The 27,182-nt window shown below is 42.9% G+C and overlaps 1 protein-coding gene across 1 annotated transcript; it reads left to right on the top strand.

Annotated features, from left to right (window-relative positions):
- Positions 1–204: 204 nt before the first annotated feature.
- slc12a4 (solute carrier family 12 member 4) lies at positions 205–26,444 on the top strand. The gene is made up of 24 exons (XM_049031041.1): positions 205–455; positions 12,046–12,143; positions 12,280–12,411; positions 13,748–13,894; positions 14,839–14,893; positions 15,345–15,475; positions 15,662–15,903; positions 16,470–16,678; positions 17,088–17,252; positions 17,381–17,479; positions 18,391–18,448; positions 19,001–19,175; positions 19,331–19,449; positions 20,116–20,214; positions 20,292–20,411; positions 20,537–20,641; positions 20,744–20,912; positions 21,667–21,862; positions 22,409–22,578; positions 22,944–23,075; positions 23,741–23,848; positions 24,073–24,260; positions 24,643–24,776; positions 25,464–26,444. Exons 1-24 carry the CDS (start codon positions 320–322, stop codon positions 25,553–25,555), a joined length of 3,279 nt encoding a protein of 1,092 aa, XP_048886998.1. The 5' UTR covers positions 205–319; the 3' UTR covers positions 25,556–26,444.
- Positions 26,445–27,182: the final 738 nt, after the last annotated feature.

Here is a 27,182-nt window from a genome sequence, read left to right as displayed (position 1 = left end):
GGGACCCGGAAGAGGCAACCCCTCACCTCCCTCCGGCTGGGCAGCTTCTTTTGTGCGAAGCAGCAGCTCATAGCCCCCAGGGAGTGGCCTTGTCAGGGCAGCCCTCCCTCCTCTCTCATTTCACTGCGGGGCTTGTAGATGAGGCTGTGATGGGGGGGGGGGGGGGGGGGCGGAGCCGGGGAGTATGGTAATTTCCTCTGGAGGAAGTTACCAAACTGTAGAGGAATGCGTGGAGATGACCAGGCCCTCGGCTGACTGCGACTGGGATCGCAAGTGAGTGAGGGGCGGCCGAGCCGAGCTCTCCGTGGCAGATGACAATATGCCCCATTTCACCGTCGTGCCCGTGGAAGATAACACCCTGCCCAGCTACGACAGTCTGGAGGGCATCAACTGGGTGGATCACAGGGACAGTGGCCACAGCTACCCAGGACATCTGGAGACTGTGAGCTCCGATGGTGAGTTTTTACAAGGGATTCAAACTTTTCTAGAACTTTCTTTTTTCTTCTCTACTTAAATATAATCTCCGTAATAAAACAAAAGTATGACTTGGAAAGAATTGCTGCGGTTCGTCTACTTTCAGCTGTTTATGGGACAGCAGTAAAAGACGACGTTACTTCGTGGAATGTGATGAGCAGACTGTGTGCGTTACGCCTGGGTCATGTGACAGCATGGCACTGAAGTGCTACCTTTTTTTTCCGAACGTTATGGGGATTGCGAGGGATTTCCCAGGGGCTTCTTCCTGTAGCTCCACAGGCTCGGAGTCAGCGTGGGCAGCCTGGATGTGCCGCCAGATGGGGCCAAACAATGAGAGCAGGGCTTTTGGAAAGACACAAAAAGGAATAACAATCGGAGGACCAAGGGAGGGGCACCCAACGGGGTTGCCAGACAACAGTGGGCCTTCAGCAAGGGGAGGGGGAGATGAGACAGGACTAAGGGGTGTGGGGGGTGTTCCTTGAACGAGCACAGGCTGGACTGTTTTCCCACACAAAGGACACGCTCTCCTCGTGCTTGAAGCGTCCCTGTTTTTGGAGTCGAGGCGGCGTGAGGGAGGCAGGGAGGAGTGTCCAGGGCTCCCCTTTCACATCTTTGGCGCGTGAGCCGAATGCGCCGCTGCCACACCTTCGTGGAGATAATGCAGCCGATTATGGGCGAGGAGGCCGCTCCCATCACGCTCGATTGGCACAGCTTTGTGAAGGTGCCACTAGCAGCCACCCAATTGTCATGTTCCCGTGGGGGGGGGGGGGGGGGGGGGGGCGGGGGCGTGAACCACAAGCCGGCAGTTTCCAGATGCTGGCGCCGCACTGCCAGAGCATCGACATTCACGCTGCCATATATAGCCTGCCAGACGAATCAGTCTTTTCCTGGCCAAGTTATGTGAAAGTGTGTTTCTCTAGTAAGCGTGTCAGAGAATAACCTCAGACAGGGGAAACTTGGACAGGTCAAGTATTGCTTCGCTCATTGCTGGTTTCCACCTTCAAATGGGCAAAACTTTTCCATCTTGTGTCTTGAACAACCAAAAAAGGCTCATTTTATTTTGACATTATCTAGGCTGTTTGAAATGGTTCCCTCATTCACTCCATCACAATTCCCTACATAGTAAAATTCATGTGGTTCCTCTTTTATAGGGGACTAGTCAGTGAAAAATAACGGATTCGGACTCCGCTACTGGTATCCTAGCAACCTTTGACAACTGACTTATACACAAATAGCCATATACAGCAGCAACATAAATGGAGAAAGGAGATAGATATGGACGTGTCAGCCTGTAATTTATTACAATGATAATATTAATGTTTTAATTTTTATTTCATCATAATTATTTGACATTGAAATGCCAATTTTGCTCTTTTCAGATTGCTAACTTACATTTGTTTACAAAGTTGCTCTCTTGTACTTATTTGTAATACAAGCTGTCAGTTGACTTTACCTTTGTATTATGGTATATATTACATTATGACATTACATTTATTTGTAAACACTATAGTGTACTTTGTCTATACACTACAACTTGCAGTGCATTGTGGGGATGTAACGGTACACTATATGGTGAGTCAGATTTGCTGGAGTCAATTTGAATGACGCTACAAAGTAGCAGACATACTAAACTTGTTGCATAAAGGCGAAACATGGTGACTGTGTATTTTATTTAACTTCATTATACTTTGTTATGCTTGGTTTTGAGGAAAACACTAATATTTCCCTGCCTGCTAAACATAAGAGTGGACAGTCAAACTTTGAAGCTCTTTTCTGTTTCCGTTTCAGTGTGTTTTGCCTTGTTTTGTCTTGTTTCGCCATGTTTCGTCTAGTTTCGCCTTGGTCTGGCAGTGCACTATTTCTGGAACAGGGAGCGATTCCAAATAAGCCTTAGTAGCCAAAACTAATGTTTGCTGAGGGCTGCAATTCTAACAATGTACCACTGACCCACTTCTCTATAATCTGTCAATGCATTTCCCAGGATGAATCTTCCGCACTATTGTGCTGGGGATGTGTGTTTTCTCAGCTCTGAAATGCATACATGTTCATCTTAGCGACTGCTGACCTGAGGTGACCTTACGTGTCCTGGTGTGTAGCTTGGTAAAAGGCTCGGAATTTCCTGTGATGCGTTGTAGCAGTTTACCTAACATCCCCACTGTGTGAGACTCTCAGACGTCATCGGACAGACGAGAGTGAAAAGCCGGAGAGAATATGACAAAGGCTCCTAGGCAGTAATCAGACTTTTGAGAGACTGATATTATAATAATTATTATTATTACGTGTATATTATATAATATTTTTTATCTTATATTGTAGGTTATATTGGAGATGATTACGTACCATTGTTAGATTCAGGTTCAGAGTAGTTATTTCATGCTAAATAACGTTAGCGTGCTATTAGTGCTCATTCTTTTGATTACAAGTTTATGTCCTTAAGTATTATGGTAACTACTGTCCATGCAGTGGTGCAGAGCATGAGGGAGATAACAAATATGTAATGGAAGATCTTAGCAGCGGTGGGCAGGAGCTCAGACAAGGAGGGAGATGCTGGTGTGTGACCTGATTTCTCGCGGGTGAAAGAAGCTGAGAGCCTGGTGCAAAGCTGAAGAGCACCTTGGGTGCTGAGAGTGCCAGGTCCACAGAGTAGGTTCTGTCCGTACGTGAGGCTGAGAGGCTCCTCTGTGTGGCACTGGACAGAGTGACCATTGTACAGATACCGCAGATTCCAGAAATTCAGGTTCCGTGGCATAAAAAAAAAACGTGTGTGTCAGTGTGTCTGTGTGTTTGTTCACTGCCCTGAAAATGAGTTCAGGCCAACAGCACCCAGGAGACAGGCTGTGTTGCACTCATAATCGTGGGGCGACTGAACAAAATAGATCGGTTTCACTCCTCAGACTCCTGGCTACGCTTAGAACAGTTCTGGACCTCCTCTGAAGGAGAGTGACTGCACACATACAGGGATAGAGAGAAAGGTATTAAAACACAATTAAATGAGTGTTTACTCCCTACCGACAGCTGACATGTCACCTTGTAAAAGAGGAATGGACAGCTGGTAGAATAATGTGAGCCATTGGGAATAAGGAGGCTCTCAGTGAGGCTAAAATTAAATTCAAATGAAATTAGCGAAGCATTTTTGTAGCTGTTACAGCTGCCACCCATCCTATCTTTACAGGATAGTCCTGTATCGAAAAATAAAACGCTGTGGTCCCTTTTGAACCAGAATGAGACATGATTCAACCCCTATTCTGTATCCAGGCAGAAGTACAAGTTAATCCAGACCACTGCGTGGAAAATTTTATAATTGGGGAATGCCCCTCTACCCCCAGGGCCCCCCCCCCCCCCCCCCCCAGCGAATTTTAGGGGAGTACCATCTATTTCTATTGACAGCGGCAATAAAGAGTGTAAAATTATTCATATTAATGTATATTAGCATTCATACTGTGCTAATACCTTTGATTATAAGACTTAAATACAGCTTAAATACAACTGAAATGAAATTCGTCATGAAGATGTCACTGTTTCTGAAACAGCTGAATCTGGGTCTTATTTGAGAGGTGGTCTTGAAATGATGTGGATGCAAAACACAATGGCCTTGGCTTTGGTATGGGTTTAGCAGCCTTGGAATCAGACACAAATTTATGTAAATTAGGTTTATGTAAAGTAAAGCATGTCTAGCAATGCGTTTTAAAGCTATGTGTTCTCACATTATGCTTGAGTGTGGCACACGCGTGTTATTCGCCCCCCTGAGGATGGTGGCAGACATTATGTGCTGGCCTGTTTCTTCCCATTTTCACAAATGTCTCTAAGAGTATTGTGCTCCAGTTGTTGCCTATTTCAATTTTAACTGTAAAAGTTTCAAAGTAAGTTCAATAAGAACCATAATATTCCCTGCAACATGGAGGATACTGGATTTATGAAATCTATAGTATTTAGTTTCAAGGGGCATACAGGTTTAAATTTAACTATATTTTTTAAGGTGACAAGTGTTGCAGGTTTGACGTTTCCCTTATGTGCTGTAACTGGACCAGTGAGCTTGGGTCAGCACTGTACCAGTGGGCTCGGGTCAGCACTGCACCAGTGGGCTCGGGTCAGCACTGCACACACTTCTGCTCATGTCCGTGGCTTCACCGGTAGCAGTTGGGTTTAAGTCACAAACCTGAGCACATTCCTCTGCAGACCAGAGCTTATGGACACACCTAACTGCGGACTGCGGCAAATACACCTGAATGGAAACAGGAAGGAGGGAATTTGAGAGTAAATGATGGAGAATCAAGGGATTTAATACCTCATGCAGTAATGCTCACTTCATTCAGTGTTTTTCCTGTGGAAATTAGGTTTGGGTAAAAGCCCCTAATACAGTGGGCGGAATTGCCAGTAATCGGTGAACTCCTGAACTGGAAGCAAACCAGGAAGGCTGTGTACCAAACAGCTTGTGCCCTGTGGATGGCAGCCCAATTCGATTATGCGTTGAGCGGTTCCTCAGATTTTCCCAGACTGTATCTCCTCAAACACAACACCCTTTTATTCTGCTAAAAGAGCAACAGTCAGCACTTTATTTTTACTTCCCTTGGGGTCTGTTTTCTTCATAGCAGTCCCAAAATGTTGGAACCAAGTGTGCTAACATTTCTCTTCTATACGCTTCACGTGAAGGTCCCATCCGTGACCACGGACAGCTTTTCTTACAACAAAGCAATGCTGAACGGAACTGCTAATAAACTAGTAAAGCAGCCTGATATGGAGAGAACTACAGTTCTGATCCAACAGTAAAACTGAGGGTTAGATGATTAAACGTACAGGAACGACATGGAAAACTGGCTCCGTCTGCAGGCGGCCCGCAGGTGCCGTCCATAATAAGACGAAATCAGTGTCACATGCCTGCAGTGGTCTTGCTGTTGGTGTTAATGTCTGCTCTGTTTAAAAATCTGATGGTAAACCAGTCTGATGGTAGCCCCGTGTACCTATGTGGAGAGCTTCCATGTTCTGAAATATAACAAGAAATGGAATCTACACAATGGTGGGTCATAACAGCTAAAAAGCACCTCTTGAAGTTCCATTATATGGAGAGTAACAATACTTTATAACCAGACTTAATGCATGCAAACGTATATATAAAATATTAAGTATTTAGCATATTTCCATTCTTTCTTCTTCCAGCTCTTTATTCTGAGCAGGATTTCAGGGTACTGAGCCCAAAATAGTTCCCTTACCTTATGGTTCAATACTTGAGTACTTAACAAAGGGATTGAAGTAAGGTACCTCATTTCCAAGGGTGTACAGCAGTTTCCATCTTGGGGATTCAGCCTGTAAACATCTGGCAAAAATATCAGGTCATTGACGGCATCTCTGGCTTGAGCTGATCATCACATGCGGTGGATGGAGAAAGACCATGAAGCGTCTGCCAAATCCTGTAAATCTATTAGAGATTTGGTAGCGACACTGAAGTTCTGTCAGTTAGCTGGAGGCCAAGTCTGCATACATATGACCACAAGAAAACTCTTAACCCATAAAGTGCTACATATGTAACTGTCTGTCAGGTCAATTCCTCATTTGCTCCTGGGGAAAACTGAAAACGGTCGTTACCTATTCTGATGCAAGCGGTGAGAAGGAACATCATGCAAGCTGCTTGCTTCCAACTTCTTTGGATGTACAGCTACATGTACATCATTAAGGTGAACTCAAAAGCTCTTTAGATTTCTAATTAAATCCCCTCTCCCCCCCCCAGCTCCCAAGCCCTTCTGGTTGTGCAATTCCACAATCCAGGTGGTTCTCCGTGGGGTCGAATTACTTAAGGAGTAGTCGGCCAAGTAACAGCGTGAGGTAAAACGGTCCGAGTAGACCTGCTTCTTTCTTAGGCTTCATTAAATCCATCTTAAATGTTCATTAGCAGCGAAAGGCTGAGTGCTGGCGGCCGAAAAAATCTTTACACTCTAAGGAGCTAACAAGTTTCTCTCAACGGCATTAAACTCTATGCCTGGAATGGTCGTCAAATGTGCGTAATGAAAAGAAAACATACACTAAACGTAAAAGTGGTAAACATCCAGAAAAACATAGCATGCACACATAGATGATCACATGATCTGCTTGTGGACACTCTCCTATATACTGTAGTTACACCTTACTCTTCATAGGCAGGCCTGGTATCTATGCCAGGACAAATAGGCCACTAGGTAGGAGATGCCTGGGACAGGATGCCAGTTCACTGGAGGGCACATGGGTTTAAAGCCTCAAAGTGAAGTGACAGGACAGCTAATTGATTTTGTATTTTTTTTTTCAAATAATCAGTAAAAAAATTGACTGCATAAATGTTGCAAAACCAGTTAAGTAATTCCTGCCTCTCTTGAACTGGGTTAAAGTTTCTGCCAGGGAATGACTATAACGGCAAGAAGACTGTAAGTTTGTAAAAGGATCTTTGAACATGCGGTTGCCCATTATTATCATCCTTAGGATCATCATCATCATCACTATGACATTGTCCAAAAAAGAGCATTAGTGTGTTCTGGGTGACTCTGGGTGACTCTGGGTGACTCTGGGTGACTGTGGGTGTCTCTGTGACAGAATAGCAGACAAAAGTTCAAAAAAAGAACAACATAGAATATAACAAGCGGGTCGGATCACTCTCTAATTTATGAATAATGTAACAAACTTCTGTAGTTACAAATGGTTTTGAGAAACGCTCATTAATCAGTCTTAAGTGCACAATAAACCACTTAGTGAAGCTTTCGTTAAAGGCATCCCTGAAAATTCATCTAAATGTGCCTAAATATATCTTATGGAAATTTGTCACATTTTGTTGTCATTACATAATGTGGTGTTATTACATATTGCATTGTTACGTAGGGTTTTATTTTTATGTATAAAAATAGGGAAAGACGTCAAGTGGAAGTTCTTTTTATGTGCACAAGTATATGTTTGTCACGGTTACTCTGTGGCACCTAGACCTACTTTAGACCAGCAGGGTTGCAGGTTTGGTTCCTGCCCTTAGCTGTATGTGCATGTTGAGTTTGCATGTCCTGCCTGCTTTTTTGTGTGTTTCCTTCCACACTCTCAGAAATGATGTCACTAGGCAAGTGGGCATCTCTCTCTCTGTGAAGGAGCGGCATCCTGTCCAGGTTTTTTCCCCTCTCCTGTGCTCCCTGGGACCGGTTCCTGGCTCACAGTAGCCCTGTACTGAATCAGCCATTATGGAATATAGATAGATGACAATGATGTAAAGAAGAGGACCGATTCAGCAGCAGTTTCACGGTCATGGTGGGCCTCTCGTATAAAATTACATAAATCACGTTTATCTTGCTTCGTGATGCGTGTTGACTGATGTCATAAGAAGCCAAGTGACTGGTATGGTGCATCCATTACAATGTTAAGAAGCCGTGAGGAGGGAAAACAGGAAGTGAAGCGTCTCATTTTGGGTCACCATTGGCTCCCGCACGTGGCTGCGGGTGAATTTCACCATCACAGCTGTAACTTGTTTCAGCATGTGTGTCTGTTTTCAGGCCGTATGTTTCTAGCTACTTTTTTTAACGTGCCAGAGTTTTCTCTGTTACGGCCTGTAAGATGCTCTGGCCTTAAGGCCTGAGACATATAATTCACTCTGTTCTGTTTTTTTTTCCCTGTAGCAACTGCACAAACACTGACATGCCGCGGCTGTCTTAAAATAATGACTGGGAACATGCCTTATCCGCCTTATGTGGGCCAATCGAAGCACGGAATACTCAGCTATTTTTAAAAGAGAACAGAGTCTGCTGAATGCAGAGCAGAGTGTTTACCTCTTCGTTGCTTAAGGAATCATATTAAAAGAACATTTAAAATCAAGTTTTTTTAAGGCTGTTTAGGTTAGAGACTGTAATGTATCAATGGTCAGATCCATACTTCAGTATCAGTACTTTGATTTGGTATAAATTACCATTGACAACTATCGATTACCAATATTTGTTTTCTTCAAAGTTGCTCTTAATGTTTTCCTAAAACATACAATTCGTCGCACATTTTCTGCACCTAGACACAGAGTACTTAAATATACCTACAATCAATGACCAGATCTGTGACCTGGAAGAATTCCAAGAAGTTCTTTTTTGTTTGCAGTTTTAATTTCGTTTCATTAACATTTTGATTAACATACATGTAGCGCTATCTAACTTCGGTAAATTTGCATTTTTAAATGTACACTAGTCTTTACAGATTCGTAGTCATTTTAAAATAATTACTATCATTTCCATTTGTAAAAATCTTAAAAATGTTTTTGATACAATAATTCTAGTTCATCTTATACTTTTTAATCAGTCTTGAATTAAAGGCTTGCCACATTGTCCTAACAGGCTGGCAGGGTGAAGGTGTTTGAGTTCTGAGTCTTCCCTGAAGCCGCTGGCCAGTTAGCTGATGTAACTTTGTGCAAAGATCCTTTCCCTCTTTGATCCCTTTAAAAGGCATTTTTGGGAGGCTGTGCTAGCGTGCGCAGACTTGTCCTGGAAGCCGTTTTCTTTTTCTTCCAACTACTAAGCAGCGGGAACACAGAAAGCCGTCTAAATGTTCCTGTTAATCAAGTTAATTACAAGTTTGACGTGAGGTCAACAACAAGGGAGACCCCTGTGCAGTTCTTTACAACGCAATTAACTTTTGGTCGCTTGCAATAATCTTTCAAGTATGCATTTTTTCTTTCTTATCGTATATGCAAAACATGAAATGCACATGCACAAAATGCAAATAACATCATAATGTGTGTCTTGTAAAACTTCCACCGCATGCAGCTGACGGCACGTTATTAAAAGTTAAGCGGTGTTTTCCACCGCTGTGGTGCAATATCAGATATGGACGCTAGAGGGCAACTTTGTATTTTGTCACGCTCATGGCAGAGAATTCGGCTTCAGTCACAATTGCGTATTTACTCTGATATGGCAAATAACGCTTAATGATATATTATTATCTTAAGACTGACCAGCAGGACACGATTATTATTATTATTATTATTATTATTATTATTATTATTATTATTATTATATCGTTATTATGAAACAGTTTACTTTCGTTGTGACCGGTTCTTATTTCGTAATCGTTTGATAGATAAGACTTTATTGATCCCACACTGGGGAAATGTACTTGTCGCAACAGCCAGTAAATAAAAGGAAATAGAAAAGAATCAGACCAAAAAAACTACTATAAGAAATACAATAAATAATAAAATTACTGCACTTTGAATTTGTGTAGCTATGTTTGTTTATGTAATTAAAGTTTATAAAAGGGTGTGTTTAGTCATGACAATGTATACAGCCATAACAGATTCTTATACATTGCTGAAAAATGCTAGGAAGGCAGCGTTACGGATTTGAGGTGAATGATTTCTAAGTGCGTTCCGCATTTTTTGATGCATCACCCAGATGCTGTTTGGTTTTCATGAAAAGGAAAATGCTCATTTCAGTATTATGACAGTGTCTTCATCATGGTCTTTTGGGTCCATATTAAAATTCTTTAAAGTTACTAAAACTCTGTGTGTGTGAGTGGACAAGTGTGTGTGTGCGTGAGTGTGGGTATGTGCTGGGCTTGTGTGCCCCCCCCCCCCAAATTGAGTTTGCCCCTGAGAAGTAGGGCGTCCTGGTCGTTTTCCCTGCCTCTGCTCCAAGCTCAGCAGATGCGAAAGAATGACCAAGCCGAGCGGGATGAATGGCTCCCTAGTGCCTGAAGCAGGTGAGCGGGGTGGGGGGCTCGATGGAGAGGTGCAGCGTCTGCTGACCCCTCACAAGGTGCTAATGTTGGTCGCTATCAGGGCTGACCCCATCCCCACTGTCCTCAGAGGGCTGTGGGGTCTCGGTTGCCATATTGTTTGAGGGGACGCATCCATTCACTGAAATCTGCAATCCTTTTTGGACAAGATTCCACAAGCATTTCCAGCTAAAGCCAGTCTGTTGCTCAAAATTGCCTGTAATTTTTGTCACATTATACTGTATACTGTATACTGTATTGTTCCTAGTCTTTTGAGATTAATGTTATTCATAAAAAGTATACCTCAATATTGTGGAATTACATCCCTTAAACTACATGCTAATTTTTTTCCTCCATTCTGTTTAGTCATTAAATTGAGAAAATACTGTGTCATCAATTGTTTTCAGTAACAGCTGAGTATATTTTTCTCAGTGTATCTGTATTTTTTCTGTGTATTTATTCGTAGCTGTATTTCTGCGTAAAATGTTACTCAGATTTTATTTGAGTAACATTTTACGCATGAATCACGTTCGCTCTCCTTATGGTGTCAAGAGGCTTTAGAGTGTTATAGCAAAGAAATAAGTCAGTACAATACAGTATACATTTAAACAACATTCCATAAAGTATTTCAATCTGAAGCTTATGTTGCCTGACGTATCTCTTTCTGCGTCCGACTTGTGTCACCCTGTCACAGCTCTCCCACGTTTTCAATGCTCGTCTTTTCCAAGGATGATAAGACTTTGTGGTTTCTGTTAGATACTTGTTCCCTAGACTGTGACTGGTATGAGCGGTGGACATGCCGTCAGCCGTAAAGCATTATCGCAGGACATACTTCCTGCTGACTCGCCAATGTATTTCATAAAAGCCATTTCACAGAAAGACTGTCTAACATATGGTCTGCATGCAGCTTAGTATGACCTGTAACACCATGGCAACTGTCGTTGAATAGTTGCCTTTAGAACGGTATCATTCATCTATTAATGAATTACCCAGCAACATAAGTCTGAATCTGAATTATAATTTGTACCCCAGTTACAGTAACTAGATTCTGCAAAGAATCTTTCCTAGTATTATATTTAAAACATACTTGCACAATGCATACAGCTTCACATGCGTAATTGCGGAACTGTATGCATGCAGTTCCACATAAACATGACGATTAGGGGAACCAAGCAAACAAATAATTAGATAGGATGTGAATTTATGCGTGAGTAGAAACAGTTGTTGCTGTTTGCAGTGGATCCTCCTTGTACTTGAAGTCCTGCGAGATGAAGGTTGCCAGGAATTTAAACGATTCTACTGTTCGCATTTGAACTGCTTATTTTTCAGAGACTAATTAATAATTATTAATTAAAGTTAATAACAATATGAAAAAGTTTCGAAAGCCTTGAATATCTTTTCATAGCAGCCTCACCATGATATAAGATGGTGTACATGCGCCCTGCAGACTCTTTGCTGATGGCATGAAGCCAACCACACAAATTTTAAGGAATTCTGGTTTGTACAAATGGAGTATGGAGGTGGGGTGGGGACGCATCCCAGGGGTACAGTCCTGCTGCTATGAGGAGTGTTGACCCAACAAACATACCATTTCCTACTTCCTGTGTTAACCATTATACGCCCCATCATGGAATCCATGTTTTGAACTGCTATTCATTCAATGGTTTATGTGCAGCTGGAGGTCAAACTGTTTTGCTGACTTAAACACCAACTAAACAGGACAAACACTGTGTAACCAGATTACAGGTACAGATTACATCACTGTTATACCACCACGTAACCCACACAATGTTCATGGACAGGATAATCCCATTGGTAAACATGGGCATGACCAATGAAACATGCCCAACATCATTCTCTCTCTCTCTCTGCCCTTGTCAGGCCACGGAAGCCACAAAGAAGACAGCCCCTTCCTCAACAGCAGCGAAACTTCCTCTAGGAGAAATGACTACTATGACAGAAACCTGGCTTTATTTGAGGTCGGCATTCAGCTATCCACCAAACACTCTGAGAATTAGATTTATATACTGGAGAGAATGTATGGTATACGGCATGTTTTAGTCATACATTGACTGTTCCCTTCTGGGCTGCTTTTCTCCCTCCCTTGGTCTTCAGGAGGAACTGGACATCCGGCCCAAAGTGTCATCCCTCCTCAGTCGACTGGTTAGCTACACCAACATCACCCAGGGGGCCAAGGAGCATGAGGAAGCAGAGAGTGCCGAGTCCTCTAAGAGGAAGATACCAAAGGTGAACCTCACAGGGGAAGGGTGCTGTCACCTTTTGGATAACAACGGTCTCACAGTGCACTAATGGGAGTTTTACATGTACAACAATGTTCTGAGGGCAGAAGGAAAATGATTCAGTGAGATAACCAGTCAGATTGTAAGGGGGTGGGTCCAAACTACTGGAGGAGGCAGGACCAACCAATCAGATATCTTGATCTCATCTCCTTTATCCTCTACAATCTGATTGGCTATCTCTCTGAACCAATCATTTTTCCTTCTGCCATCAGAACATTGTTGTATAAGCAACATTCACATGAGCTCATAGTGCTGTCCTTCATGAAAATGTCTTATCTTGACTGGTTGTTTAACAGAAATGTTTTTCCTGGTTTCAGCTTGTTGAGCTCTTGTAAACATGTAGTATAACTGAAACAGTTTCAACACCAATAAGGAATAGGTCACTCCCTTAGGGAGCATGGACTGACCCACAAAAATATGTGACCCCCCCCCAGTCCAATCCAACTTGATATATAACAAACTGATCTTTAATCTTCAAAAAGTATGTTATACGTGCAGTTGCAGCCGTTGCTGAAAGAGTCATTGTTCAGGTATGTGTTTGTGTTTTGTATGTTTTTGTTGATAGTATGTGAGAGTATGTAAATTATATGCAGTGAGTCCCGCCAAGCAAAGCAAATTTTCTTCTTGTATAGGTCCTCATCTATGCCTTTGTTTGATATGGACAGGAACTGTAAGGATGAGGAGGATCTCGGTAAAACTGGCTTGGAGAAAGCTATTCAGTCACTGGTGCAGTGACCCTGTAACTATCTATCAATGCCCAGCAATCCAGCAATCGATTCATTGTTTCCAGTCCACAGCGATGAATTTTTTGCAGTAGTATAATTTAGGGCATTGCGACCTAAGTTAATTAATTAACTGAGCTGGTGGTGACGCTTGACGTCTACATGGAATGGAGGTGCCCTTAAGGAGAGCTTTGGGAACTGAAGTGGTGTTCATCTAGCAGACGAGATATCAGTAGCTTTTTGGAGAACAGAAGACATTCTTGTTTTTTTTTTACTGATCATTTGTATATATTTTAATGTTGTGTTTTTTTTCTGAGCAAGTTACTTATTACCCATATATTTAGCTTTAAACATTTTCTATGACTGCCTAAGAGTTTTCCACTGTGCTGTACCTGAATTTGCAGAATGTGTATGTTCAGCATTCGTTTCTGTTATGTATCTGTGCTTCTTGGTGAGCACTTATAGTTCAGCCATCCCACCCTCCCACCCTGACATGGCACTGCAGCTGCATGCTTCGCAGGACTGACCCGTATCCTGTCCATTGTCCGTTTGTGTTTACAGTCCCCCAACATGGGCACTCTGATGGGCGTTTATCTGCCCTGCCTCCAGAACATCTTCGGAATCATCCTCTTCCTCCGCCTTACTTGGATCGTGGGCATCGCCGGCATCATCCAGTCCCTTCTCATTGTCCTCATGTGCTGCTCCTGCGTAAGCACCGCTCTCCAGTTCTATAGCTCCTCCCCTCACCCCATGAAAACAGCAAACTCTCCAAAAGTACGCATAGAGTACACATCACTGGCCCAATGAAACACATAGGGGTTTAGGATTTGTCTGGCCACCATATCTGATCAACAAGTATATTTACCAGAACTACTGAAAGTACTGATGAAAGCTCACATATGGTACCATCTAAAAGTTTGGACACGCCAAGCCACCTTCAAAGAACAGTGATAGTGAGTCACATCAAATGACCTGGCCACCTGACCTGAAGGAGGAGTGGAGGAGCTGGTCCTAGAGTGAAGGAAAAGCATCCAATGAGTGATTAGCAGAGGTGGAAAGTTCAGCTCCAGAAAGTGAAAATCCAGGCCGAGGTTTTGCTTCAACCGGCCAGTTGAGTACTCTGTGACTATGACTCCTTATGCTCAACTGGTTGGTTGAAGCAAAACCTTGATCTGGATTTGTACTTTCTGTACCTGAACTTTCCACTTCTGATGCTCAACATAAACGTGGAACCTCCTTCAGGACAGCTGGAAAAGCATCGCAGGAGAGCACCTCATGAAACTGGAGGAAAATTTATGCTCAGCCAGTCCCTGGAGCAACGGGTGTTAAGGGTCTTGCTCAAGGGCCCACTGGTGAGATCACTCTGCTCACTCAGGGATTTGAACTGGCAATCTTCCGAGTCTCAATCCGCAGAACTGCCCCAAATTATTATTTTCAGTCTAATACTTTTCTTCAATACCATTTTCCTGTATGCAGTCGCATCACCGTTTGTGATTAAGTCCACAACTGTGGAGTCTTCAGGAAACCTGATGATAGTGTTGGAGGTATTCTTTACACTATGGGTGAATAGGCAGTAGAGCAGTAGGTCCTGTGGAGCCCTGGTCTTCAGTATTATTCAGTGTATTGACATCTTGTCTTTGTTTTTTTTGCAGACAATGCTCACAGCCATTTCAATGAGCGCCATCGCTACAAACGGCGTGGTCCCCGGTAATGACCCAACATTCCTTTAAATTTACTGTCGCTACAACTCAAATAAGCTTTTGCGTAAAGGGCTTATAAATAATAGCTTTTCTCCTCAATGTTTGTATGATGCACGTTATTGAATGCAAAATACTTCCATCAGTCCATCAATATTATGACCATTATAAAATAATTTCAAGGGCTATTCTCATTAAAATTCTAAGCCACGTAAGTAGATTATCAGTTTTGGATCAAAAAAAAAATTATAAATAATAAAATAAGTAGGTCCTTAATTTAAATGTAATATGAGTTCGGTAACCGCTCCCTCACAAATTCTAAAGATATTTTTCTTGTTTTTATTCTAAAACATATTTCTCTCAGCCATAATTAATTAATTCATTAGTTAGTTTGCTTGAATGTCATGTAAAATGATAAATGACCACTTGAACTTGCTTGGCCTCTGCTGTGCTTCTCCCAGCTGGTGGAGCGTACTTCATGATCTCTCGCTCCCTGGGCCCTGAATTTGGGGGAGCTGTGGGGCTCTGCTTTTACCTGGGCACCACCTTTGCAGCTGCCATGTACATCCTGGGAGCCATTGAAATTTTCCTGGTGAGTCAATCTGCAATGATAAAAATTCTCTGGATCCTCTAAGAGACTGGTCCTTTACAGGGCTGAAATCAAAGGAATTGTGGGTCTGTGTGAGAATCAGCCTTATTTATTGTATTATAGTCTTCTTCCTGTCCCTCCCCTCCACCTAAACCCACTCATTGCATTTGTTTTTCATATCCTATGCAGAGCTACATCTTTCCAATGGCGGCCATTTTCCACACCTCTGATGCTCACGGAGGCGACAGTGCCATGCTCAATAACATGAGGGTCTATGGCACCATCTGCCTGGGCCTCATGGCCTTGGTGGTCTTGGTGGGTGTCCGCTATGTCAACAAGTTTGCCTCCCTGTTCCTGGCCTGCGTCATAATATCCATTGTATCCATTTATGTCGGAGCGGTCAAATCCATCTTCAGTCCACCAGAATTTCCGTAAGTTGTTTTTCTGTATTGTCCAGAACGAGACCATAAAGTACAGGGTTTTGATTTCTTGCTGAACCGCTTATTAATTTATTGCCTAGATCTCCCTCCAGATGTTGTTTTAGAACAAAAGAAGGAAGCAAAAATTGAACTTTGAAAAAAAAATCTAAAAAGGGTTTCGGTTTGCTTTCTGGAATTATGTCTGTGGTATAGGAAAATTGTTATTTAGCACAATGGTCCTCGGGCACCCACAGACAGCACACATTTTTGCTCCCTCTCAGCTCCCGGGAGCAAAAATGTGGACTGTCTGGCAGGGAGCATGGAGGGAGTAAAAACTTGGACCAGCTATGGGCCATGAAGGACCGGATTGTGTGAATGTGTAAATTTAGAGAAGCCAATCAGCCTAAATGTGTGTATTTGGACTGTGGTCGGAAAGTGGAAGAAACCTACACAACATTAAGTGAACATGCAGACACTGACTTTATTTAAATGTGTTTATCCTCTCAGCACTTGAATCTTAAAATCAACATTTACCATGTGCGAGAATGATGGAGTTTTCATTGCTGCTCTCCCTTTAGGGTATGCATGTTGGGCAATAGGACCTTAGTCAGACACATGTTTGACGAATGTGGAAAGAACATAGGCAACACCACCATGCCCAGCAAGCTGAGGCAGAACTTCTGCAGCTTAGGAAATGCAAGCGACCCACACTGTGATGAATATTTCTTAAACAACAATGTGACAGAGATCAAGGGAATCCCTGGACTGGCTAGTGGCATCATCAGAGGTGATCCCTTCCTCCACGCCTTTTTGTCAATATTACCTTTTACGCATCACATAATAAATGTGTCATATTTGTTCAGAAAACAATGGGGTATTAACAGAAGTCAGGTTTTTCCTGTTTCGAGGATGAGGTGAACTCTAACCACTGGTACCCTGTGTACTAAAATAGGTGTTGTATGGTCACCTCGCTTCCTGGACATGAAACTTTTGTGGGATTTCTAACAGGATCTTTGTCCTACAGTGTGACAGTTTGCATTATGACATTTGCATTGCAAAATATTAATTATATTTAGTTACTACATTGGAGGCATTAAAATCTTTATCCATTCATATGACAGAATAGTTTATTGAAACAATTGCTCCTGCAACTGGCCAGATGTTTTCATAATGGCATCCATCCTAATGTGCTTCAGAGAACCTGTGGGGCTCCTACTTGGAGAAAGGAGAGATCCTAGAAAAAGCAAGTGAGGCCTCTGTGGATGTCCATGGCTCTCTGGAAAATTTCTATCTATACGTGTCAGCAGATATCACCACTTCCTTCACTTTGCTTGTTGGTATCTTCTTTCCCTCGGCAACCGGTGAGTCGCTCTGCTGCGGATCCCTGTTTGGTTTCACTTTATTCGGTATTACAGATTTACGGATTTTCAAAACTACTAAAATGCCATTTGTTTTTGAAGGCTGCAGATAATTCTCCTCCTTCCTACAGGCATCATGGCTGGCTCCAACAGATCCGGGGACCTCAAAGACGCCCAGAAATCCATTCCTGTCGGCACCATCTTGGCAATAACTACAACATCTTTAGTTTGTATCCTTCTTCATCCTCTTCATCACCGGCATAGCAGCAATGAGCTGGTGATGTTTTCCAAGTATTTGTTCCGTTATTAGATCACATGTAGAGATGAAGGTTCAGCCCAACAGAATAAAAATAGTGTGAACTTCAAAGTACACCCTAGGGTTTTTCATAAGGTTCATCTGTTTCCCATCCTACTTACCTAAGGCCACATGGAGCTTATTCCAGGAAGCACAGGGCACATTGCAGGAACCTCTGGACGGGATGCCTACACATTGCAGGGCACGTATTCACCATACGTGTTCACCATACACACACACAGACACCCGCACGCTATGATCAGTTTAGAAACAATAACTTACTCAACCGCATATTTTTGGACTGCAGGAGGAAACTAGAGTGTACCATACACACAGAGCAGAACTCACGCTGCCAGCCCTGAGCCACAACATGTTACACATTATGTAGTAATGCCGCGTTATGTAATAACTTGACAAAGTGTCAGTGAAGACTTCTGTCTTGGTTTTTTATTACATAATGCACAGTTTTCCATTTTCATCATTAAAAAGTAAAGCTCCCACATCTTGTTATAATAATAATAGTAATAATAATTTATTACAAAATGCAGGGAAATGTATTACATATTGCTGTCAAGCTGTCTATTACAAAATCTGGAAGTTTATTACAAAATGCAGGTGTTATTACACCATGAAGTGAAAATTTGTTACATTATATCGAATTATTACATGTGACATTCTTACATGATGCATCGTAACACAGCACCACCGTCAAGTCAGAGCCAATTATCACACTTGTGTATATGAAGTTTTTTTTTTTCCTTGATTAAATAATTAAGTGTTTTGAGTAAAATATAACCTCCTATCAAATATGCAATAATAGTTAATACTCCTTGACGGAATGCTCAGATTTCAGCTCAGTCGTACTCTTTGGAGCTTGCATTGAAGGGGTGGTTCTTCGTGATAAGTACGTCATCCAGTAAATGGGGCAGGTCAATGAGCCTGTAGTCAATGAATTCATGGTCAGCGGCCAATGACCGAAAAGACAATGTTGACCTTTAGTCCACTCCAAACTGTATGCATGCATGGTCTGGATAATCATCAGGCTGAAATAATACAATCCACAATATTAATTATTAGCTAGATAGTCCACATTAATTAATGTACATGCATTACTGTGCAAAAGACTTAGGAACTAGTTCCTAAGTAAATGTATATTTGTTAAAAAAAAAAAACACGCACACACAATTTAACATTAGAACATATGCAAATGAACAGTTACACAATAAAAAGAAGAATTGAATTTACATTAACATGAAGATCATTTAGATCATTTTCTTTGGCTGCCTAAGACTGATGCTCAACCCCCTATATGTGTTTTAGTGTCTGAGCACCAGAGCCCTTGTGTGATTTGACACGCAGTGCAGTTTCATTATCATTGCTACTGATGGCTGTGCTTAGCTGTCCAGAATAAAAACAGAGATGTAGAGTTTTGTGAGCTTCTTGTGTCGTGGGACAGGTTTGGGGATGCGGTGAATAGGAACCTGATAGTAGGTACCCTGTCCTGGCCGTCCCCCTGGGTCATCGTCGTCGGGTCCTTCTTCTCCACTGTGGGGGCCGGGCTGCAGTCACTGACGGGGGCTCCTCGCCTCCTGCAGGCTATTGCCAAAGACAACATCATCCCCTTCCTCCGGGTGCGTCGCCCCACTATCATGCATTTTTGGTTTGAGGGGGGGTTTTCTCTGCGTGAACCAGGGATGGCTGCTGACTATAATACTGTCTGCCACTGTCCCTTTGAGCAACGTGCTCTGTTCTCCGTTGCTCACCCTTTGCGGACTCCCTGTTGCAGGTGTTCGGCCATGGAAAGGCCAATGGGGAACCAACCTGGGCATTGCTGCTGACGACCCTGATAGCAGAGCTGGGCATCCTCATCGCCTCTCTGGACATGGTGGCTCCGATCCTTTCTATGTGAGCATCGGCAACAAACTCCCACTACGTTCCACTCCAAAAAGGCTAGATATGACGATGACAGTCAAATTCAATCAGTAATGCATGAAACGCCAACAGGAAATATGAGTTGGCTACATACTTTTTCTGAACCAAATTATCCATCAGTAAACAACATTAATAGTAGTCTCATTAGCCATTAAATCTGATTTACTATTATTTTCTGCATTCTTAGATAAGTAAACACTCCATTGATTACTTACTCCAGTGAAGTCTAGCAGTGATTTTTAAGTGCATTTTTAGGCCATTGTTCTGCTCTAAGTATAGAGTAAAGTGTTTGCTTGGGAGTGTTTGTACCGTAAATGCTTAACTACAGTTGTGCCGTATTGTATTTAGCAGTGTTCTTCATAGAAACGTGTGCAGTGTTTCACTGGAATTTTGTTCCACTTAGTGGATGGACTGTTTGACAGGAAAAAAATATGTATAGCTTCCATGTTTCGTCTGGACCAATGGGTCAGCGTCAGATCTATCGATACATATTTTCAAAGATTTGTGATTTGTGAAAAGTGATTTTCTGTAAGGAATATGAAACATAAAGGAGAAAAGATTATGAGCACGATTCATCGATGTGTTTTGATCACTGCGCTTTTCTAAGTACGTCAGGTTATGTGTGCATTCGCCTTCCAGGTTCTTCCTGATGTGCTATCTGTTTGTTAACCTGGCGTGTGCTGTTCAAACTCTCCTGCGCACACCGAATTGGAGGCCCCGGTTCAAATACTACCATTGGTGAGAGAGAGGGACCTGTGGGGAGCTTCGTCTGAGAAGATACCAGGCTGTCATTTAAGCTGTGTTCTTTGTCACAGGGCTCTCTCCTTCCTGGGAATGAGCATGTGTCTGGCACTGATGTTCATATCATCCTGGTACTATGCCATCGTGGCCATGGGCATCGCGGGCATGATCTACAAGTACATTGAGTATCAGGGGTATGTCTGATCTCTTACTTCATCCAGTTAGCTCATGGTTCTGCATGGACTTAGTAGAACAGGGGAAGGGTTCATTGGGGAGGTGGCATGCAGGAGTTTACCCTGACCAAAGATCTCTTTGGCAGTGCGGAGAAGGAGTGGGGAGACGGAATTAGAGGCCTGTCCCTCAGTGCAGCCCGGTATGCTCTCCTACGCCTGGAGGCTGGCCCACCGCACACAAAGAACTGGAGGCGAGTATCACCATGTACAGGCACTGATTCAGGAAGTCCAGGGAAATTTTTGACGTGAATCCATGACTCATGCCTCCCACGCCTCATGATCTGCACACCCAGGCCACAGTTGCTGGTGTTGTTGAAGTTGGATGAGGACCTCCATGTGAAATACCCCCGCCTGCTCACATTCGCTTCCCAGTTAAAGGCCGGGAAGGGCCTAACCATCGTGGGCTCAGTCATCCAGGGCAACTTCCTGAATAGCTATGGAGAGACCCAGGCTTCTGAGCAGGTAAGGCACTCAGGTCACTTGTTAGCTTCTGATCCAGGATCATTAATTGACTGTCCACTACCCTGCTACCTCATTCTATTTACTGCTGTATTTTGCATATGATTTTCCTAACATTTTTCTTCACCAAGCTGGTAAATAGAGGGATAACATAGGAAAGTCATTTGGGAATAAGTTCAACCTCTTTTTCTTTCTACCGGAAATACTGGTGGTATCTCAGAACACATGCATTAGCATTAGCCAGAATCTTAGCACAGACGCTTCCCCGGTATATTATTCTATAAATTACATGAGATATTCAACACCATATTATAAAACTGGCTTTGTGTTAATGATGTTGCCGACCTCTAGGCTAATGTAAGTGTTCTAAGCATGTTTAAGGTAGGCTAGGCTAAGCTATGATGTTTGTTAGGATAGGTGTACCATCTCACGTTATTTTCATCGTACGATAGGTTTATTGGAACGTAACCCCATCGTAACCGAGGGAGACGCTGTATTCATATTCCTGTTTAAATGGGACAAAATATGGAAAAATCTGAGTTATCAAAGGAGTTATTCTGTGGTGGATCAGTGGGTAGCAATGTATCCACAGGGGTGTTTGTGTGGTTCATTCCCACTTTGGCTCTGTGCGCATGGAGTTCCTCCTGTAGTTCCTGGTATCAGCTCCAGGTTCAGGTTTTACTTCCATGGCTCCACATCACTGATGGACCAAAGAGCAGTAAAGCAGAAGCTGCTGCTGTTTCGCTGCTTCCGGCAGGCAATCAAGAACATGATGGAGATCGAGAAGGTGAAAGGCTTCTGCCAGGTGGTGGTGGCCGCCAAGGTGCGCGAGGGCGTCTCGCATCTCATCCAGTCGTGCGGCCTGGGCGGCATGAAGCACAACACGGTGGTGATGGGCTGGCCCTATGGATGGAGGCAGAGCGAGGACCCCCACGCTTGGAAGACTTTCATCAGTGAGGCGCCATTTGCCATTTGTTTGCCATTTGCTGTTGTTTTATTCCATATGTGCTATATAAATCATATTTGTGTATCTTTTTCCCTTTCAAACAGTTGGACGCACTGATTCTGTCTCATCTGAGTGTCTTTGTATACCATACATTAGCCTCTATTAGCAGATAATGTGCTATTTGTTAGATGACTAACTTCCTTTACAGATAAAGTCTTATATTTTAGCCATTTGTACAGATGGATGATGAAAGTAATAACAAGGAATTCTGGTTCATTTATGCCTGAACACCAACCCACCCCCCCACCCCTCTACTCTCCATCTGCTGAATTGTAAAATGTTGAATCACTTCAGACTGGGATGTTAGTCAGTTTTGACTGGGAGTTTCAGTATCAGACCAGTCCCAGCCTGGAAACAAAGGTTTGAATTAGCTGAGGACCTTCAGATGGGATGCTTTGTTTAACAGAGGTGCTTTGCTAGGAGATGTGGCAAGTACTAAGACCCCCCCCCGGCAACTCCGTGGGTAACATGACTTTTCACCGTCTCCATTCAGATACAGTCCGCTGCACCACAGCTGCCCACCTGGCTCTGATGGTGCCTAAGAATGTGTCATTCTACCCCAGCAACCATGAGCGTTTCACAGAGGGCCATATCGACGTCTGGTGGATCGTTCATGATGGAGGAATGCTGATGCTCCTACCGTTCCTCCTCAAGCAGCACAAGGTGCAGATCCCACAGGATCGCAGACACATATCATACCAGAGAGTGTGGTTCCCAGAGGTGGAGAGTTCGGGTCCAGAAAGTAAAAATCCAGACCAAGATTTTGTTTCAACCAACCAGTTGAGTAACCTGTGACTGTGACTCGACTGGTTGGCTAAAACAAAATCCTGGTCTGGATTTTTATTTTCAGGGCCTGAACTCTCCGCCTATGGTAGTTCCCCACATGGTGCTTCAGAATACCATGCAGCTTAATCTCTGGGTTGATGCATTTAGCTGCAATGGAAAAAATATCAGGTTGATCCTAGCTATGATGTCATAGATTCTTGCACATATGACCCGACATTGTCCCTCTTTGTGGTGCGTTCTAGGTTTGGAGGAAGTGCAAGATGCGTATCTTCACCGTGGCACAAATGGACGACAACAGTATCCAAATGAAGAAGGACTTGGCCACCTTCCTGTACCAGCTCAGGATAGAGGCTGAGGTGGAGGTGGTGGAGATGGTAAGAGGAGGAACAGTCCAACACAGACACATCACTGCTTCTCCGGTTTCTATTGGTCGTGCAGACGAGAAATTAAACGAAACGTGAAGTGATTTCCTTTTGTAGTATGTAGACCTACTGAGTTGGAGACACCTCCAGCCTGAGCTGGGTTCCTCTGTCACGATGATATTTTGAGCTGTGGGGTTTGTCACAGCATAGTATTGAGGGTTCGAGCATGACAGCGTTATCTCCACATCAAGGCGCAGTGTAAGTGCTTTGCTGCAGCATTAACTGCAGGCTAAATTTGGACATTTAAATTCTGATCACCATCTCTGGTTTTGCTGTATCTTGAAAGTTGCATGTATTTGGTCTATGCTTTTGTTTCTACTCTGATTTACACTCATGTTGACAATACACCATTTACACTTAAATTTAGTTTATGACACGGTTTTCCAAACCAGTTTTTACCCGTTTGTACATCTGCATGTTTTGCTTAAAGTGAGTTACTTCGGAGTAGAGTTGTTCAGCCAGGTTTGAATTAAAATCCTCTATGTCCTTAACCTATTTCATGCTACAATAACAACAACATTATGTTCTATGTTAAGACCTTCTTTTATAGGGCCTGCAGGCTGCGTGAAATACGTGATGCCTTAAACTCTCCTTTGTCTTCATTCGCTGTGCTGTAGCACGACAGTGACATCTCCGCCTACACGTATGAGCGCACTCTGATGATGGAGCAGAGGTCCCAGATGCTGAGGCAGATGAGATTGTCCAGTGCCGAAAGAGACCGGGAGGTAAGGGCAGTACAAGCGTCCATCACAGACATCGATCGCCCATTCTGACAGCTGAAAATTAAGCTACTGTCGTCATCATCAATGCAAGAACAAAGCAAATCTTCCAAGTGATCTGTAGTTGATAAAGAGAGCAGAATCGTATCATGTATTCTGGAAGTGTGTAATCTTTTCAGGGAGTGGAAAATGCTTCAGTGAGAGTGAGGTGGTCACCATTCCTTCTACAGGCACAGTTAGTGAAGGACAGACACTCCATGATCCACATGAGTAGCCTGTATTCTGATGAGGAAGATGAGTTGGGGGAGCCGGTGGCAGAGAGGATCCAGATGACCTGGACGAAGGAGAAGTTGAATGGGGAGAGGAGGATCAGAAACAATGCACCAGAGAACTTCCGTGAACTCATCAGCATCAAGCCGTGAGTTAGCTCCCCCCACTGGTGGGAGGTCTACCACCCTTGGGTCTCAGCTGGGGATTATCTGTTTGATCAACTGGTCTGATTGCACTCTTGGTTCCTTTTTGTGTCTGTCTGTATGCTCATGCTGTCAGGATGTAGAGGAAGCTGTAAATCTGCTGTGTTGTATGCTGCTTCATGCAGTTCTTCATAGTTATCTCTTTCAGACGGTAGTGTAGACATCTGCTGGTCTTTCCTGGTCTCTAAGCAATTGATACATTTGAAGCAGTTCGATTGTGCAGCCACCTGTTGACCTTGCCTGACTCTGCAGTCTGGTGTATCGTGTGTTTGACATCATGGAGTAGTACTCTCCCACATTTTAACTGGTGTCTCTTCTGTCTCACAGGGACCAGTCCAATGTACGACGAATGCACACAGCAGTGAAGCTCAATGAGGTGATTGTCAACAGGTCCCATGACGCTAAGTTGGTGCTGCTCAACATGCCTGGGCCTCCCAAAAATTCAGAAGGGGATGAAAACTGTATCCTTTACAAATGCCATGTCTGGGCTATAGGAGACAGTGCATGATATAAGATGTCAGGCTGAACATTGCATCTTGGGATAATATCCTCTTTATTTCTGTCAAGGACGCAGTTTGATTTCTGAGAGGTGTCAACCAATCGGAATGGAGAATGAACAGATTAGTTTGTGGGACGGTGTTGCAAGGGGCTGCTGGACTCACAAGCTGCTCACTGTGAGAAACAGGAGTCTGAAGCATAAAGATATGTAGAAGTAGTGTGGCAGAAGAAAGTCATTTTATATTAAATTTGTTCATTGTTTAGGATCATTTCTGGTGTAGTCCAGGCTTTGAGCCTATGACCTCAGCTCAGTCTGAATATTAAAAACTAAATATTATTTACAATAGTGAATGCATTCAAAATTAATTCTGGAAATCCTTTGAGTTGACTTGAGCTGTAAATGTAAAGCATACATGTTTCATTGTTTGGAATAATGGACAGAAACAAGGATGAAAAGGCATTCAGAAGTTAAGGGTTGATATAGAAGGACGACGGGAAGCAGAAAATGGTTTTTCAGATGAATTTTTCAAGACTGACATGGAGAGACGGAAGCATTTTATCTCAGCTGGGGAGCGAGCAAACCGCAGTCATGGTGGGACGTAGCGGACTTACCGCCGCAGCGCCGTTCTGCTTCCTTAACTCAAACACAGACATGGAGTTTCTAGAAGTTTTGACTGAGGGATTGGAGCGAGTGCTACTGGTGCGAGGAGGTGGCAGGGAGGTCATCACCATCTACTCATGATGACTGGACGTCGGCCCGAGCGGTGGGGGGTGGGAGTGCTCACCAATCCACGGAAGACATTCCGCAACAGTGAGGGGGCAGCGACAGGATTAGCCTTAGCACAAACCCGCAGGTTTGCTTGAACTATATAGTCTCTGATCGCATCAATCATGGATTCTTAAACACTTTTCTGAATGAGGACCACAGAAAATCCAGATTTTGGTCAGATTTCTATACATGTTGCCTTCTGCATGGAACCATATCTTGCACGAAAGAATTACGTGAGGTACTTAGGTATAATGCGAGCCAAAGTTATGGCTGATCAACTTCGACATCACTTTATGCCGTACATACACTCTGGAGATAATTGTCACATAAAAAACCTACCATGTATTGTTTTATTTATAACTAACAGAAGCAAACTGATATTTTACTGAAGGTATTTATATATGTTAAATGATATGAAACATGATTTTCCCTATTAGCAAACAGGCATTTGTGTTTATTGGGTTATGACAAGAATGCGACCTCCATGTGGAAGTTGGATGTTTTTTGTACACAGAAGGGGAGAATATTTATTATTTTTATTTATTTGCTCTGAACTACCCCGTTAGTTTGTTTGATAGCTGTGGGTGGGAGGAGTTTGTTTACAAATGACAAACAGACAAATAAATTCTGTGAAATATCAGTCTTTGTTGAGGTTAGAGTGAGTTACGTAAAAGCACAAACCTGCCGGTGGGTGGGTTTTCTTTTTAAATTCTGCCCCTCACATGTACGAAATTAGAAAAGCACATTAGTTAAATTCTCTTCCCATCCTAAAAGTCAAAATATATGCATACAATATTTGTAGAAAGTCGACGCTACACGGAATATTTACATTAAATAAAAACAATAAAGGAAATGAAGGTAACTTAATGTCTTGTTATTATTACGTTACTGTTTTGCAACACAGAAATTTTTATCCATCATTTTCATTTAGGTTTATTAAATATCGGGTTACAAAGAAGGGGGACACCTTGGATCGGATGCTAGTCCTTAATATCCATATAGAGACAGTAATGTGTGATTATGGATGAATATTAACTGAAACAACTGAAAGAATTTGGCTTTTCAAAGGAACAGGATAATAAATCTAAAACGGAACATGATCTTGTTGACGTTGGCACTATGTCTCACACCTCTGAGACCATGGTTTGAGACTCTACTCCAGGCTTCACGTGTGCAGAATTTGCATGTTGCATGTCCATCTCATTGTGGAGTTTCCTCCTGGTACTCCAACTTCCCCTCTCGCAGTCCAAAAATATGCAAAGGTGAACCGGAGAATTCTGAAGAGTGTGTGAATGTGCCTGGCAATGGGTTGGTGCCCCATCCTGGATTGTTCCCTGCTATGCACCCTTACCCTCTGGGACAGGTTCCAGACCCCCGCAACCTTGCATATGACAAGCGGGTACAGAAAATGGATGGATGGATGGATTTTGTTTAACTATAGTCCAGTTACTAAACCACATCTAAGGCATGTGTTTTCCTAAATAAAACTGGCAATCGGCATCGTATTTAGGTTTGAAATTGATTGGGGTATCTTTTCAAATATTTTTATCGATTAAGAAGCACTTATTTATTGTGTGTGCTCCCATCATTCTTAGAAAAA

The sequence above is a fragment of the Brienomyrus brachyistius genome, chromosome 11, assembly GCF_023856365.1.
Source record: "Brienomyrus brachyistius isolate T26 chromosome 11, BBRACH_0.4, whole genome shotgun sequence".
Classification (NCBI taxonomy): domain Eukaryota; kingdom Metazoa; phylum Chordata; class Actinopteri; order Osteoglossiformes; family Mormyridae; genus Brienomyrus; species Brienomyrus brachyistius.
The sequence above is the reverse complement of the archived record's forward strand: the minus strand, read 5'-3'. Positions and strand labels throughout refer to the sequence as shown.